We start from the raw sequence: 13,814 nt of genomic DNA, 5'->3' as shown, positions 1-13,814 counted from the left end.
TTGTGTGCAAAACTATATAATACTAGATGTTTTGGTTAAAAACAAAACAAAACAAAAAAACATAGGTGAACCTTATGACGTACATTTATACATTTGCAAAATCCTGCACCATTCTAATGCTTTGTACATTTATTAGTATAGTATAGCTAGGTATAGCTATAATAGTCAGGACCGGAGACGGAGGTAGAGGTAGAGGTTTCAGAATACAGCAGCAGCCGTGGTATTTTACTACGGTTTCTCCTTCTCTATTCAATTCACTTCTAATGGATTGTACATAAATAATTAATTGCTCATTTGCAAAACAAACATATTTTATTGGTGTTAAACATAAGTGCAGAATTGTTGACCTGTGGCTTTATTCAGAGCACAGATCAGATTTTCTTGGTATTACTCCCTATATCTCTAGAGGAGGTAACTTAAATCTGGACAAGTGACAACACCACATCTCCTCCAATCTCCAGCTGGGTAATCATCTGCATGCCCTGGAACCGGTGAGCGTACTGACAGAAATCTTGTCCATTCACAAACACTTTGTAACGCCCATTGCCGGTGCGAATGGAGATCTGGAAGAGGAGCAAACATTGGTTGTTGTAGACTACGTGTTTTATGAATAGCTGCTCATTGGCAGTATAAGTAATAGTATAATAATAGTACTAATACCTGGCTGTCCCCACCTGTCATTTAGAACCTTTTATGTTTTGCAAACTATTTCTAGTTTTAAGTAACAACATTTTTTATTGATCTAGGCTATAATATTGACATGACAGTGAGATTGCAATTAGGGAACAGCCGTGCTGACTCGGGTTAAAAGGAGTTTATTTTTATTATTTGTTTGTAGTACACTTTTCTTTATTGTATTAATATTATTTGATTAGTAGTTAGAATTGAAATGATATGTACTTAACCCTGAGGGGGTCAATCAGTGAGGAGTGAGATCATAGTTTAAAGGTCTTTCGGATGTTCACTTTTCTCTGGGGAAGTGAACAGAAAAGGTTCACGAAACGCGTAAGGTGTCATTAGCTACATGGAACTCTGCTGCTCTACATAAAGGACAACGTTACTCCACCGTCCATTCAATGGATATAGGCTGTTGAACCAGAGTGAGTGCTATGACTCTATTTTAATATAAATGCACTGATGATTTTACACTAATTTACCGATCTATGTTTTAGACCATTAAACTGTTGAACTGGAAGACCTTTGAGAGATTTACTTAAGTAGATCGACTCTGGTATAGGAGAATCCCCACAGCTTGACCTTAAAGCCTTTCTCTCATCTATTATAGGCCAGCAGAATATGTATACTTATTTTTGTGGCAAATATAATTACTGTTACACTCTACATTGTAGAGTCTACAATATATATATATTTTCCATAAGGTGAAAAAACAGAGGAAATCTGGGACATTGTATAGAGACAGACAACATTCATTCACCTATTTCTGCGTGACCGTATTACATTAAAATGAGCTCAGCGGTATAACTTTTGTTTTGAACATCACCGGTTAAAACGTTATAGATTATATATTTTTTATGATCCACTTTGTGCTGAAGGATATCTTTGTACTGGTTGGAGATATGTGAAAGGATACTGGATATCTGGATCCTGGAAAGCTGAGAACTTAGACTATACTGTTACTCCTTGATGTTTTAGTGCTGGTTATATATATATATATATATATATCTATAATATAAAAGCCTAGTGGCGTGTGTTAGTCTGTGTGTGAAAAAAAACAAACAAGCTGCAGCGCCACCTGCTGGGCAGAGTTATACACTGACCTACTAAATTCTTAGCATTATCTAATATATAAAAGTAAAAGCCTAGCGGCATGTGTTAGTGTGTGTGTGTGTGTGTGTGTGGAAAAAACTATTTTCTCAGAAAGGACTCATCCAATTGACCTGAAATTTGGTATACTAACATTATTTGACAAAAAAATTAGAATAGTGAAGTCAGTTAACTTCCATCATCCCCCCTTCCCCCCGTGGGAGGGGTAGTAAAGGCAAAATTTACGAGTTGAGGGCTCAAACTCTGTTTCGTAAGGTAATTTTACCTCATGAACACACATTATAAAGGGCGCTTGCGTCGGGAAGTAACGCTCTTCCCCTGAGGAGGCCTGGGCTAGGCCCAAATGCATGACAAGAACCTTTTTAAGACCTTAAGTATTTTGATTTGACTAGAATGCATGAGTATCATGCACGGGTTAACTTGTAATATATATATATATATATGGAAAGCTGGTCTAATTAGTGAGGACCCAGCTGCCTCAACTGAATTAAACCACACTGTGACTATCTTGTGGCATACTGCGTGTGCTACTATAATATGCTGCCCCACCAATCACAAAGACATTCCTTGGTCTACAGACACGTTACACGTATACTTACATCGAAGTACTGCCCCGGCACGAAGGGGTTAAATTTCATGCCTCTTTCTTCACTGCCCCAGGACCCCCTGAGCTTGCTGTTCCTCACCACCGCGTTCTCATTGATGCGGACATTGAAATGTAGCGCTATATCACCGGATTGTGTTTTAAAATTAATGTGGAACCTGGAAAGTGAGAGCAGATTATGACATTATAGTAATAATCACCACTTGATAATGTGATACAAGGCTGGAGATGATAGAGCTGGTTAATAATGTGCTGTTTTGCGGGAGATAATAGAGCTCGTTAATAATATGCTATTGTGCGGGAGATGATAGAGCTGGTTAATAATGTGCAATTGAGCAGGAGATTATAGAGCTGGTTAATAATATGATATTGCGCAGGAGATGATAGAGCTGGTTAATAATAATATGCTATTGTGCAGGAGATGATAGAGCTGGTTAATAATGTGCTATTGTGCAGGATATGATAGAGCTGGTTAATAATGTGCAATTGTGCAAGATATGATAGAGCTGGTTAATAATGTGCAATTGAGCAGGAGATGATAGAGCTGGCTAATAATATGCTATTGTGCAGGAGATGATAGAGCTGGTTGATAATGTGCAATTGAGCAGGAGATGATAGAGCTGGTTAATAATATACTATTATGCAGGAGATGATAGAGCTGGTTAATAATGTGCTATTGAGCAGGAGATAATAGAGCTGGTTAATAATGTGCTATTGTGCAGGAGATGATAGAGCTGGTTAATAATGTGCAATTGAGCAGGAGATGATAGAGCTGGTTAATAATGTGCAGCAGATGATCGAGCTGGTTACTTCAAAGCCATAAAGCAGTGACCTAAAGAAGCTATTCAATACTAAGGTATACTGGAGTGCTGTACTGGATATGACAGAGCTAATTAATAATGTGTGATAGTGCCTGGTACAATATTATGATGGTCACTCACCTCTGCCCCCCCTGTGGTATAAATCCTCTCACCACAAATGTCCTCTTAGGTGTCACCCCACCCGGTATGTTTCCAAAGTAAGGAACTGGCTGTCAGAGGCAATATATAGAGAGTGTCAGAAGTCATAGACACAAACATGTACACGTATGCAGTGACACAGAACAAGGAACACAGACTGACAGACATGTACACATAAACACATGCACAGATATGCAGAAAGTGAAACAGGTCAGTACAGTCAGTCATACATGGATTCTGGCTACTGACCGGGTTATAGACGGGTCCTCCCATTACCTGCCAGAATAATGAAAAACATATTCGTAAGGTTAGCTAAAACAACCAAATATACCCTGACAACATACATATGTGCATAAAAGGCACTGCAGTGAGGACCTTCAACTCCTGTGTCTCATATATATATATATATATATATATATATATATATATATATATATTTCTTCACTGATCGGGTAAGATATATCATTACGACCGGAGAGACTATAAATACACGCACAGTGGTGAGCAGTACATGCTCTGAGTTTATCAAAACGAATCATCATCTATATATAACGCTTTAGTCACGTAGACATTTTAGCACTGCGCAAGTGTGAATCACAAAGTTCAACATCGGCAAATATTACAAAGAACAAAGAAAGATATACTTGTCCTGTGAAGCTGGACATAACTGTTACAAATCATAGTTGCAGTTCTTGAAACTTGTTAATAAGACTAAAGTCTACTGTGACTTGCAAACCTGTAGGCCCGAACCCTGAACAACATCTTTCTGAACAAACCAAGTTAACTATTTCACTATCTATCTACCCATCTATGCATCTCTCTCTCTCTCTATATATATATATATTTGTATTATAACCATAGAATATTGTCAGTCAGAGTGCCCGCCCCTCTTATCACTACCCATGCTGTACTTGCACGGCTGCCTTTTATCTATGTGTGTGTCCTGATGGGAATTTGTTCTCTTGGCATTGGCTTAGAACAGACCAAATGCTGAAGACAAAGTTCTCCTACTAACTGTAAAAGGGAAACATATTTTTCATACACATACAAAGTGGCTGGTGAAAGCATACTCACAGGTAGGTTCATGTTTGGGTAGCCTGGCAGCGGCATTGCCTTGAAAGAGAGATGAATAAAGATGTCCATTAATCTATTTATTCATTGACACAAGAGACACAGCAATCATATCCTAATATGATCTATGTCTGTTTCCCCTAGTAACCCTCTCATATAGCACTTACCCCTCCAGCACCGAAGGAAGGGGCCATCATTGGACCCTACAACAAAAATGAGCATTATGAGATATAAGTTCAACATTTTCTTTTTTCACTATTATCTCCTTACTTTTATTTACTTAGTTACTACCTGACTATATTCAATACACTAACCTCATAACATTCTCTGAAATGTAATTTGTACCAGTACTTTCCAATGCTTATCTCCTTATACAGCCACAGCCAAGTTTCTTCTTCTTCCAATCTTTCTAACTCATCCCTTGGTCACCAGTATTTTCCTCTTCCATCTATCTCTTCACCCCGGTCACCAGCATGTTCCTCTTCCATCTATCTCCTCCCCCGATCACCAGCTTGTTCGTCTTCCATCTATCTCCTCCCCCTGGTCCTCTTCCATCTTTCTCCTCCCCCGGTCACCAGTATGTTCCTCTTCCATCTATATCCTCCTTCATTCACCCATATGTTCCTCTTCCATCTATCTCCCCCCCCCCCCCCCCCGCTCACCAGCATGTGCCCCGGTCACCAGCAGGTTTCTCTTCCATCTATCTCCTCCTTCGTTCACCCATATGTTCCTCTTCCATCTATCTCCTCCTCCCAGTCACCCGTATGTTCCTCTTCCATCTATCTCCTCCCCCCCCCATCACCAGCATGTCCCTCTTTCATCTATCTCCTCCCTCTGTCACCAGCAGGTTCCTCTTCCATCTATCTCCTCCCTCTGTCACCAGCAGGTTCCTCTTTCATCTATCTCCTCCCTCTGTCACCAGCAGGTTCCTCTTTCATCTATCTCCTCCCTCTGTCACCAGCATGTTCCTCTTCCATCTATCTCCTCCCTCTGTCACCAGCATGTTCCTCTTCCATCTATCTCCTCCCTCTGTCACCAGCAGGTTCCTCTTCCATCTATCTCCTCCCTCTGTCACCAGCTTGTTCCTCTTCCATCTATCTCCTCCCTCTGTCACCAGCAGGTTCCTCTTTCATCTATCTCCTCCCTCTGTCACCAGCATGTTCCTCTTCCATCTATCTCCTCCCTCTGTCACCAGCATGTTCCTCTTCCATCTATCTCCTCCCTCTGTCACCAGCATGTTCCTCTTCCATCTATCTCCTCCCTGTCACCAGCAGGTTCCTCTTCCATCTATCTCCTCCCTCGGTCACCAGCATGTTCCTCTTCCATCTATCCCCTCCTCCCGGTCACCCGTATGTTCCTCTTCCATCTATCTCCTCCCTCCATCTGGATGTTCCTTTTCCACTTATCTCGATGCCAAGTCAGCATGTCATTTCCTCTACCAGTATTGTCTCTATGCCACAGATCTCTCCCTTTTACATGTATATTCTACCTCAATTACCAACATTTTAATATACCACTTCTTCTTGCACATATTTCCTCTTTCAGATACCAGCACGCTCCATTCATTTAATTTAACTCCTCCAGCAGTTGCCAGCATGCTCCTTCCACTTCAGACTCTCTTTACTCAGCATGTTCCTTACTCTTACATCTATTTAGCAGAGCTTCACTCACCCCTCCTCCTCCTCCTCCAACAACGGTCACAGAATTGATATTCACATCTCCGTCCACATGTATACACTCCACCCGCTGTAGGGGAATCCTATGGCGATACTCATAGAAGTGAGAGCCATTCACGTTTACCTGGACGGAGAGAAGGGCCAGTCATGATTTGTCTATCCCGAGAGATTATTTACCAAAATTTTCAAAACAAAAGCAGACGGTCATTTTAAGTGAGGTGCACTGAACTTTCATTAAAATGCATGATCTTTATTGGTACGCTTAAAAAAATATATGTTTCCTCATTTGTAAGAAGGTGGTTATAAAAACAGCAGCATAAAATAAAGTTGTAGAAGAGTAGTAAAGAGAAATGTCCAATAAAACTGCAGTCAATGTTGCAATGCCATGTATCGCCTCTATGATCTATGGTTTCTTAAGCAATTTGTAAATAATTTTCAAATTGTAGCTCATTTAATACCGTCCCCTTTGATAACAGAACATTGAACCATCCTAGTGTATTTACTAAGTGCTTCAATTATATAATGGTGCTCCTATAGTTCATACTGGTAGCAGGTTGAGGATTATTCTTGTATTTTTACTTTAAAGACATCTTCATTTTTTATCAACAATTAATCTGTGCTTTAGTTTTGTGTATAGTATGTAAGGTTAATTTCAATATGAACTTAAATTCCACTAGTTACTCTATAACGTGCTGCCTTTAAAGGTGAGTGCTTCCATTGTTGTGCAATGGGCTGATCTAAATTAGTACATTTACCTTTTACAGTTAGAGCTGTGATATATGCATTTTGTTTTATGTTTTTCCACACCCTTGGTAGATACATAATGTCTGTAATGGTAAAATTATTGTGTTTGCTGTTATAGATTTAGATTAATCAAAACCAGTTGAATGAAATGTTTATGTATGGCAGCTGTGTACTCCTCAAAGGGGGGAGATCTGCAATTGGTTTAATGTATTTGGAAACGCTCTATAAAAAGACGGTTCATCTCATTAAGAAACTATCTTTGAACAAGTTACTTTACAGGAGCGAAACGCGTCAGTGGATTACTTTGATACATTACTAAGACCTGTAAACAAGTCATATATGGAATTGGAGAGCCAATTATACAGACTCCTAATATCGATACTTAGATTCTAGAACTGAACACTTCAACCATGCCAGCACAATCTCCCTGCTCTTTCCGTAGTTGGATTCCTGTGCGTAATTATAATATTGGGCAAAGGCGAGTTACATTGGGCCGTCTACAATACAACAGGGAGAGGAAGTCTCCCTAATCAACCATCTGCCTCACCACATTGATTCAGCAGACAAACATCAAGACCAGAGGACATATTTACTTATTTGTGTGCTGTGACTGTATGTTTGTGTTACAATATTGGCAGTAACCAGTTTTTAACTGGATTCCAAATTCTTGATGAGAACACTATATATTATATATTACATATATAATACACTGATTCAGGTAGATTGAAACCTGCTCACACTGACTTATTAACATTATATTAAACGGAGGACTGCACATTTCTCATTTAAGGATCTCAGGCGAGTCGGCCACTATCTCCTATTGAATTCGGCTGTCTTCAGTCCTAGTAGCTCACTGTTGGCCCTGTTTTGCTATCTTCAGTTCCCCTCTGAGCTTTGTGACACATCTGAATGTATAGACTTAAAATGTGATGCTTATCATTATATTTATAATGTGTATAGTAATCTCCACCATTTATTTTCTACGGCTGTTTATAATAGATGTATCTTTTAACATGTTTAACAAATTTTCGTTTTGATGCCATTTGTTATTTATTTTTAATAAATCCATTTATTTATGTGCGACTACCAAGATTCTTGGATATTTTCTACCATATAATCGACTTGAGTGCCTGTAGTACCCTTTTTACATACCCCTTTTTCTTTTTGGGTTGTATTTTAAGGTTTTGGTGCCCCCTATCGTTCTTTTTACCTTTCGTTCTTTTTACCCTAACCTCCTTTTTTCTGGGGAGTGACACTAAACATAATTGACATAGTATTTGTATTATAGTAGACATTATTCTCTTATTTTCATTCCAATGGCTATATATAGTACCTAGAAGATCTTATTGGTTTATAGCAATCTAAATTAGTGTTTAAAGCAACTTGTGCACTTTGTGGTTTAAAGTAATACATTTTAATAATAATTAAAATAATAAGAATATTAATAATAATAAAGTAATAGAGACCTTTCTGTCCGCTGCATATCTTGTTCAGGGGAGACAATCAGTGTCTATTTAAATGTCTCATTAGCTTGAAACAGCTCAAATAGGTAGAGTCTGTTATATCCTCCCGACTGCTACCTTCAAATTATAAGGCCTGATCAGGGGCAAACACAGGATTTGTAGAGGGGGGTTTCCACACCACGCCGCCAGTGGGCGTGGCTATAATTTTAGACAGTGCTTGGATGCTCTCCAACTCTTCCTATCCCCATAATATACATGGGCAATGCTGCGTGCACTACTGTTAGGTGCATGCAGCTCTCCTTTTTCAAGCAGAGCTGTGTGAAGTGGGAGCAGGGCCAGACACCTCAATTATACAGTGCCCCAGACTCAGAGGGGGGTTTCCAGGCACTAGGAACCCCACCCCCCCTCGGTTTGCCTATGCTGATATATGTAGGTCAATCAGATATTATAAAGAGATAGAGTCCGTAAGGCAATTCACACGATAGCAGTGTCATGCCGTATGTTGCCTCTATTGTGTGTGGGTTCTCATACAGTCCCTGAGCAGTATCGCAAATTTTGTTCTCCTCCTATTAAGTAACAAGGCATTGAACCAACTTGCTTAAAATGTGCACATACTAAATACCTAATTCTACAACTATAATTTATCCTGCCAGCAGATTGAAGATTCTTCTTATATTTACTATATACGTGTTTTTGTTACTAATTCACATCAATCTGTCCTGTAACACTGTATATAGCAGTGATGGGCACCTGATACACTTTGGGGACCACATGGGCGGCCCTCTAACCTTCAAAAGGGCCACACATTACCTTTACGCTCAGTAATAAGTTAAAACAACACATTTAATAAAAAAAAAAAAACACCTATCTGTAATAATATATCAGCAGGCATTTTAAGTAAGTGCTACAAGCTATAACAAACAATGACAATAATGCAGGAAGGATCTGGGGCCACAGGTGAAGGCTCGGGGGCCACATGTGGCCCATCACTGGTATATAGTGTGCATGGTTAATTTCCATATGGAGTTCCGCATTAAGTGCAGTTTGTATTAGTTTTTACCAACTCTGTAAACGTTCATACTCGTGGTCATAAAGTGGAAAAAAATTTGGTTCTTTTGCAATACATAAGGGGTACTGTTTGGTACACATCTGTGTTCAGTGGTTCAGTGGGGGGGGGGGGGGGAGTAATATCTGTTTGCTCACCTGGTAGCCTCCAGGATTGACCATGAACACCAACTCAAAGTGCACCCCTTTGTTAAAGGGGAAGCCATCTTTTCTCTTCTCCTCATTTCCCCAAGACCCCGACTGGAAAGTATTAAACACAACGTTGTTCTTCCCATCAAAACGGGGATTGAAGTGGAAGGCGATGTCCGTCCCGTCGTACTGACCACAGGAAAAGTTCACACAGAATCTATCAGGTAGATAAAAGCAATAGATAATAAGAGAGGCACCACAATCATTTTTATTAGGACTGTCTGCCTGTGAAACCTCTTCCCATTTACTTCTCCTCTTATGCTAAAGTCCCTTCTATGTTCTTCCTAACTCCTGCTAAACTCTATTACCTTTTCCTTCCCCTGAAATCTATTGCCCATATGCAAACCCAGGGGGGAATTCCTAGTGCCTGGAAACCCCCCTCCAAGCCTAGCGCACTGTATAATTGAGATGGCTGGACCCTGCCCCCACTTTACACGGCTCTGCTTGAAAAGGAGAGCTGCGTGCACCTAACAGTAGTGCACGCAGCATTGCCCATGTATATTATGGAGATAGGAAGAGTTGAAGAGCAGCCAAGCACCGTCTAATATTATAGCCACACCCCCATGCATGCTGGTCACGCCCACTGGTGGCGTGGTGTGGAAACCCCCCTCTATAAATCCTGCGTTTGCCCCTGTTGCCACATACATTTCTTACGTTAAAGTCCCTTCTAAGTTCCTTCCTAACCCCTGCTCAACTCTATTACCGTTTTCTTTCCCTGAAATCTATTGCAATTTAATTCCACATCTGCTGAAATCTCTTACCCTTTCCTCCCCATCTGCAGCTAAAATCTACTCCTATTATTTCCCTTCTCCCGAAATCCCTTCCTCTTCCATTCCATTTACTGCTGAGATGTATTCCCATTTCTTGCTACTTTCTACCTATCTCTCTCCATTGAGATAACACATGATACACAATATCTTCTCACAGAAGAGTTTTCTTTTTACTATGCCTGTGAGTTAATGTAAACCTGACCTGGCTTCACTGAGAGAACAATGTACCCGATACAGTGTCATATAAAATGTATAACTGATTAACTGAGACAAATTCCATTGTGCTCACATAAGACATTAACCCTTACGTATTTTAAAGCCATGCTATATTAAAAATGGCCATTTGTTGTAGTATAATGTATTTATTGTCTTCTCTGGATATTATTATATTATTAATATGCAAATATATTATTAAAGACACAAGTCTTTCCATGATTGATCAAGCTTCCTTTTATCGATCATGTTTGGAGTTATCAGTCAGGGCATGACTCGTCTTCGAGTGCAAAGGACCCTTACTACAGCCTATGCTTTCATGGGTGGAACGGAGAGAGGACTGGGCGTATGCATGTAGTCAATGTACAGTAAGGGCGTGCCAAGGTTGAGCACATGCAGCAGCGTCCGATTCAAGCTTTGTGCATCTCTAGGGTACGTGTTTTTCGGTCGAATCACTTGAACCAGCTACAGGTCAGGTGTAAGTGCCGATTACTAGTGATGACAGTCGCATATGTATGCTGCTAGAACATGTGTTTGCAATCAGAAGCAACTGTAAAATGCATTTTATGTACAGTAGACATTAATAGGATCCTTATAAATGTATTTTATGGAAGAAAAAAAAATAAAAAAAAATTGTTTATTTTAGGCTTTCTTGTCATTAATGACTATATTGTAAACAGGTGACATTAACTGAATATTTTTTTGTTTTGTTTTCTGTGCATTCGTCTGTGACTTTATATTCCACATATATGTTGGACATTATAGGCTGTTAGAGCAGAACGCACCTGGACTCGTATTCAACAACAGACGTACCTTCAGATCCGCTCTTGTTGAATATAGATGTTTGTATGCACAAAGAACGGGTACATTCGTTTTGCGTGCCTTAATGAATCACGCCCTCAACCCCCTGATAAGCAGATTGACATTCTCTCTATGATCAAAGAGCACTTTCAGACCTGGGTCACGTGACTTAATGACACAGGCGATTTGACTTTGATAGAATCTTGGTTACCTGTTAACGCGCTGGGGGACGGAGCCCTGAATGTAGACTGACATCCCGGGGCGTAGGCCGCCATAGATGGGGCTTCTGTAAGGGATAGCCTGGACAGAGTTGGATGGACGACAATAGTTTAGTGAAGGGGGCACAGAAGAAGAAACATGAAGTAAGACGGATAAAGAGTCAGAAACATGGCAAATATGACAAGTAACGACCATAGTATACAAATGGGGAGCACATCTTAATGACAGGACCCCCCACCACCAAAAAACAAAAACAAATAAACAATTAAATCCTCAGTAACTATAAAAGTTGTGAAAGTGACTTTTGGAGTCTGAATGGAGTTCCAACAGGGCCGTAATTAGGGCTGTGCGAGAGGGGCGACCACCCAGGGCGCAACGCTGAAGGGGGTGGGGGCGCAGTTTAGAAATATTTTAGGTTAATTTGGTTAAAATTGAGGGCTAGGGAACGGCATTTGTCTTTCTCGCCCAGGGCGCTAGCATTCTAAGTTACGGCTCCGAGTTCCAAGTTATATTAATTTAAAAAGAACAACATTCTGTGATGGCTTTGCTTTTCACAGCTTGATAAATTACCTAATACTGTCGTCCGCATAGAGGTCTATAGGGCTGTTGGAAAATAGGTTGAGGCCGAAGAAATCTATGATTTCTCCGACGTTGACACTTTCAGGAGAAAATCCTTTAAAAACACTCCGTAAAGGTACATCAATGAACTTTGCTGCCTGTATGCAACATTACACTATAATGTATACATTCACTACACTGTTGCATTTTTTTGTGCTCAATCAAAAATAAACAAACAAAAAAAACTAGTACGTACACAGAGAATATACATACAATTCATGATTGTTAAAATAACGCTGCAAATTGTGCTTACAGCAAAATGCAACTTAAAATATATTTATCCCCTGATAAATTTGCACAAATCCGATTCTGGACACTCTTCAAATGAAAATATTTTCTACACATTATCCGGGTAATATCATTTTTTGAGATTCTAAGTGGCCGATTCAATTCTCAACGATGTTCGGCCGTGCACATTTCCAGGTACCACAGTAAGCGTTCCGAAGGAACTCTGCGGCACATCGAGAAATTAATTGACCACTAAGTATGGTGAATGCCTACATTGTCCGAAGGTTACATTTCTAAAATAAGACAATATTCTTATAGTATAAATAGTTATCTCAATCTAGCCATACTACAAATATCTCTGCTGATAAATATGGAGCAAAACCTTGGGATTAAGACAGAAGGATGAAGCGGTGAAGTGTTTTATGAATGGAGAAGTAAGTTGACACTTACTGGGTTGTAAGCTGGCTGGTAGCCTTGGGGCGAAACAAATGCCATGGTTGTCTTCTTGGTCACGTCCAAATGGAAATCGTGCTTTGTACAAACAGCAAATTCCTTATATACACTTCCGTAATGTAGGTATGTCAACCTTTGTCCTTTGCACAAGGATGGACTGATAAATGTGCAAAGCCTTTGTCCATGTCTCAGAGTGAATATACCATAGGGACCTGGCAAGCCTTAAAGAAAAATCTTAAAATATCTGCACCAGGAAGAACAAACAGATTTTTATCACAATCATTTTAGATAGAAAAGGAAGTCTGGAGAATCTTGCAGGAATAGGAGTTAATATATAACTTACAAGATACATAAAAAGAAAAATATCTCAGTTACTTGTACTCCCCAAATCCAGAAGTCCCCATGATACTTGTACCAGAGGAAGCAGGAGAACCTCTCTAATGCTTGATCCTGTTTTTTTTCTAGCAGTGTTGTCAAGGCTCCTCCTCTATAATCATCCCATTCAGTTGAATCAGAGGCCCTGACAACGTCAAAAGAAAGAAGTCTGCCAGGTTGATGGAAAAAATTTTCCCGTAGCTTTCAGAAATAGTTGCATGTTGCCAGTGTAGAGTGCAATTTAATCCACTTTTCCCAAGCGCCAAGCCGAGTATCCCATGATGAGCCCTAGCCAGGCTCTACAGCGAGGGAAACAGGGCTGGGGCGAGAGAGGACAATAGAGCGATGGGCCGGTAGGACTCAGGGAGTAGCAGATCCTTCCTGTTTATAACAATATCTAAGGCCTCCGACATAGAAGGCAGTAACGAGGGCTCAGCCAGTAAGTTCTTGTTGGCCTCCAGAAGTGTTGGAATAAAGGATGGTACAATATTTTCTATAAACCCAAAGACAACCCATCCACACCAGGGGCCTCATTATTAGGGAATGATGAGATTGTTGCATCTCTTCAACTGTAATGGGGG

The 13,814-nt window shown here is 40.1% G+C and overlaps 1 protein-coding gene across 1 annotated transcript; it reads right to left on the bottom strand.

Moving 5' to 3' along the window:
- Positions 1–293: 293 nt before the first annotated feature.
- LOC142102166 (galectin-4-like) lies at positions 294–13,064 on the bottom strand. The gene is made up of 10 exons (XM_075186836.1): positions 12,856–13,064; positions 11,552–11,640; positions 9,506–9,713; positions 6,091–6,219; positions 4,587–4,622; positions 4,423–4,461; positions 3,598–3,624; positions 3,331–3,419; positions 2,385–2,547; positions 294–563 (listed from the first exon to the last, which is right to left on the bottom strand). The coding sequence occupies exons 1-10, from the start codon at positions 12,898–12,900 to the stop codon at positions 417–419; spliced, it is 972 nt and encodes a 323-aa protein (XP_075042937.1). The 5' UTR covers positions 12,901–13,064; the 3' UTR covers positions 294–416.
- Between the last annotated feature and the right edge of the window lie 750 nt (positions 13,065–13,814).

This window comes from Mixophyes fleayi, chromosome 9 (genome assembly GCF_038048845.1).
Source record: "Mixophyes fleayi isolate aMixFle1 chromosome 9, aMixFle1.hap1, whole genome shotgun sequence".
In the NCBI taxonomy this organism is placed as follows: domain Eukaryota; kingdom Metazoa; phylum Chordata; class Amphibia; order Anura; family Limnodynastidae; genus Mixophyes; species Mixophyes fleayi.
The sequence above is the reverse complement of the archived record's forward strand: the minus strand, read 5'-3'. Positions and strand labels throughout refer to the sequence as shown.

Coding starts and splice junctions, on each gene's coding strand:
- LOC142102166 (XM_075186836.1), bottom strand. CDS start 12,900: ATGGCATTTGTTTCGCCCCAAGGCTACCAGCCAGCTTACAACCCA. Junction 4,462..4,586: donor CTTCCTTCGGTGCTGGAGGG/GTAAGTGCTATA, acceptor CTCTCTTTCAAG/GCAATGCCGCTGCCAGGCTA. Junction 564..2,384: donor TGCCGGGGCAGTACTTCGAT/GTAAGTATACGT, acceptor CTCCTCTTCCAG/ATCTCCATTCGCACCGGCAA.